Source organism: Pseudorasbora parva, chromosome 20 (genome assembly GCF_024679245.1).
Source record: "Pseudorasbora parva isolate DD20220531a chromosome 20, ASM2467924v1, whole genome shotgun sequence".
Taxonomy (NCBI): domain Eukaryota; kingdom Metazoa; phylum Chordata; class Actinopteri; order Cypriniformes; family Gobionidae; genus Pseudorasbora; species Pseudorasbora parva.
In genome coordinates, this window is record NC_090191.1 from 43,923,024 (window position 1) to 43,925,523 (window position 2,500).

At 36.3% G+C, this 2,500-nt stretch overlaps 2 protein-coding genes across 2 annotated transcripts in view; one reads left to right on the forward strand and one right to left on the reverse strand.

Annotated features, from left to right (window-relative positions):
* The window catches only part of c20h11orf98 (chromosome 20 C11orf98 homolog), a 6,834-nt gene extending 6,081 nt beyond the window's left edge, over positions 1 to 753 (reverse strand). Inside the window, exon 1 of the mRNA XM_067427145.1 lies at positions 499 to 753. Within this exon, the coding sequence (XP_067283246.1) occupies positions 499 to 534 (36 nt within the window). The 5' untranslated portion in view covers positions 535 to 753. The remainder of the gene's footprint in view (positions 1 to 498) is intronic.
* A 1,491-nt stretch (positions 754 to 2,244) lies between these two features.
* si:zfos-932h1.3 (zinc finger protein 835) overlaps positions 2,245 to 2,500 on the forward strand; it is an 11,796-nt gene continuing 11,540 nt past the window's right edge. Inside the window, exon 1 of the mRNA XM_067428103.1 lies at positions 2,245 to 2,355. Coding sequence (XP_067284204.1) covers positions 2,319 to 2,355 — 37 coding nt within the window. The 5' untranslated portion in view covers positions 2,245 to 2,318. The remainder of the gene's footprint in view (positions 2,356 to 2,500) is intronic.

Consider the following 2,500-nt stretch of genomic DNA (forward strand, 5'->3'; position numbering starts at 1 on the left):
ACATGCGAACACCTCTAGATGGCAGATTGGCACACATACAGTTAGGCTCTAACTGCACTGTAGAATGCTGTAACCTCAAAACATAATCATACCTTTGCAAATCGTTGGCTAATGATTAATTAAAGCAGACACCTGGAAGATAAAATCCATTGCTTCGACCCATTGTGGTAATTAACACATTAATTTACACCGAATAAATGTATTACACATTTAACTGATAATTAATATAATTCATTAGTTGCTGATGCATAAATGGTTTATTTCTTCATGAGTTGGACATTAGTTTGTCTTCCCTCTGTTGTTTATTCACGTGTTCTGGGATGAGCGTGAAGCAGCCCATAATAACCCCAGGAGGAGCACGTGCTCATCATTCCGCTTTATAATCAGCACATAATAAGACAGAAACACACACACACACACACACACACACACACACACACACACACACACACACACACACACACACACACACACACACACACAAGTGTATAAACTCACGGTTTTGGGTCTGTTGATCTTCCCTCCGGGAGCCATGATGATGATCGTTGCGTGTGAAGCCGGAAACCGGAAACAAGCGCCAGACTTTACACAATATAAGTCCTTTAACGCTCACAAAACTACTGTGAGATTACAGAAAATAATTAGAAAAGTATTTGGAAATTGGTTAGGACGTCCTGACATTATTAAGAACACTGAATATCCAAACCACCCAGGGGAAAAACACGCACTATTAAATGTATTAAAAATGCATTATAGGATATTTGTATTGTACTAAAAAGATACTCAAGTACATTTTAATGCATTTAATAGTACAGATTTTCCCCTGGGCACACAAGCGCATATTATATATATATATATATAAACAGAAGATTAAAATTCAACAAATGTGAAAAGATAAGTCACTACAGACCAAATTTTGTTTTTAAAATACTTTCGTATGTAACAGTTAAAAAGAAAATGAATTCTAAATGTATTTATTGTGTTGTGTGTGTGAAATTAGATTACATGAAATTAGAGGTTAAAATGAATCATATGGTGTTTTACTGCCCCCTAGTGGTTCTAGCATTGCAGACATTCGTCATTTTGTCCTTGCGTGCTTACCGTAGTTCAGCGGAAAATGGCCGACACTGCGGTGGTTTATGTCTGCAGTGTATTCAACCAATATAATAGATTTTAATGTATTCCTCAGAACATCATCGCTGCAGAGAATAAAAGTACAGACAACCAGAGTTCTGTACGCGTCGTCCATTACGGTTAAATGGGACGTGTAAAGGCCACATCGGAAACTACAATCATTACACATGAAATTTGATCTGATAATTTCTACCAATAGGCATTGTTTTTATAGATAGTTATTATTAGATTGACATACTGTGAATTTAAAAAAATATGTTATACACGTTTATTACTATATAAAATAATACAAATATTAGAAAAACGACATATAGGTTAAATCCTCATCTTTAAAAAAAAAAAAAAAAACTCCATTACCCATGATTCCTCGGAGAGTCCCGCCGGAAGCGCTGTTGGCGCGTCACTGCCGCCTGCTGGTCAGAATCATGAAGCGCAGAATATTTACATTTAATCATTTAATATGGTTTATCGTAGAAGTAACGCAAACGCGTTTGTGTGTGTCTGCACTAAAGTCAGTCGGGTAAACTCACACTGATGGCGAAATAAAGCTGTGAAGTGTTTAGTGTGTCGTTGGTGTGTGACGCTGCAGTCGCGCATGCGCAGCACTAGAGGGCGCTCTTCCGCTGCTGTAATATACGTCAACATGTATGCTCATTAATTTATAAGAAGCTTATAAACACAGGCTATAAAGCTATATCAAATAATATAATTATAATTATATTATACATATATATTATTTAACAGAGCGAATGTGTTTAAAGGCAGTGAGAGAAATAAATAAAATCACTAGATGCCACTATAGCTCCCCCACACACACACATTCTTATATATATATAAATCTCATTCGTTTCTTTCTTAATTTACTTATATTAAAATTAAAATAAATTTATTAACAACTTTGTTGCTCACAAAATTCTTCACAATTAAAAAGACATAAGAAAGTATATAAAACAATACACAAATATAAATTATAACTACACACACATTAAACGTTTTAACAGTTTCGAAACAAAATTTTTTTTTTGTATTCTAATCTATTAATCTTACGTTGTGTTGCGGTTTTTGCATAGACTGTAAACAGATATTTGTCATCGCACATCGCGGCTCTTTTATTTTAAATATCTCAGACCGGATGTGACGTCACGCACGGAGCTAAACGAAGCTTAGCTTCATCAACATTCCCTATGGACGAAGAAAACTGCGCAGAAATCTCGCACACAGGTAAATAAACCCCCGAACTCCACAGGTCAGAGGTCAGAGGTCATTCAGTTCTGTGGCGGAGCAGCGTCCAGACATTCAGAAGCGGCGCGTTTATGATTGACGGAGCATTAAAGCGGATCAATGTTGCGCTCTTTAGCGCAGTGTG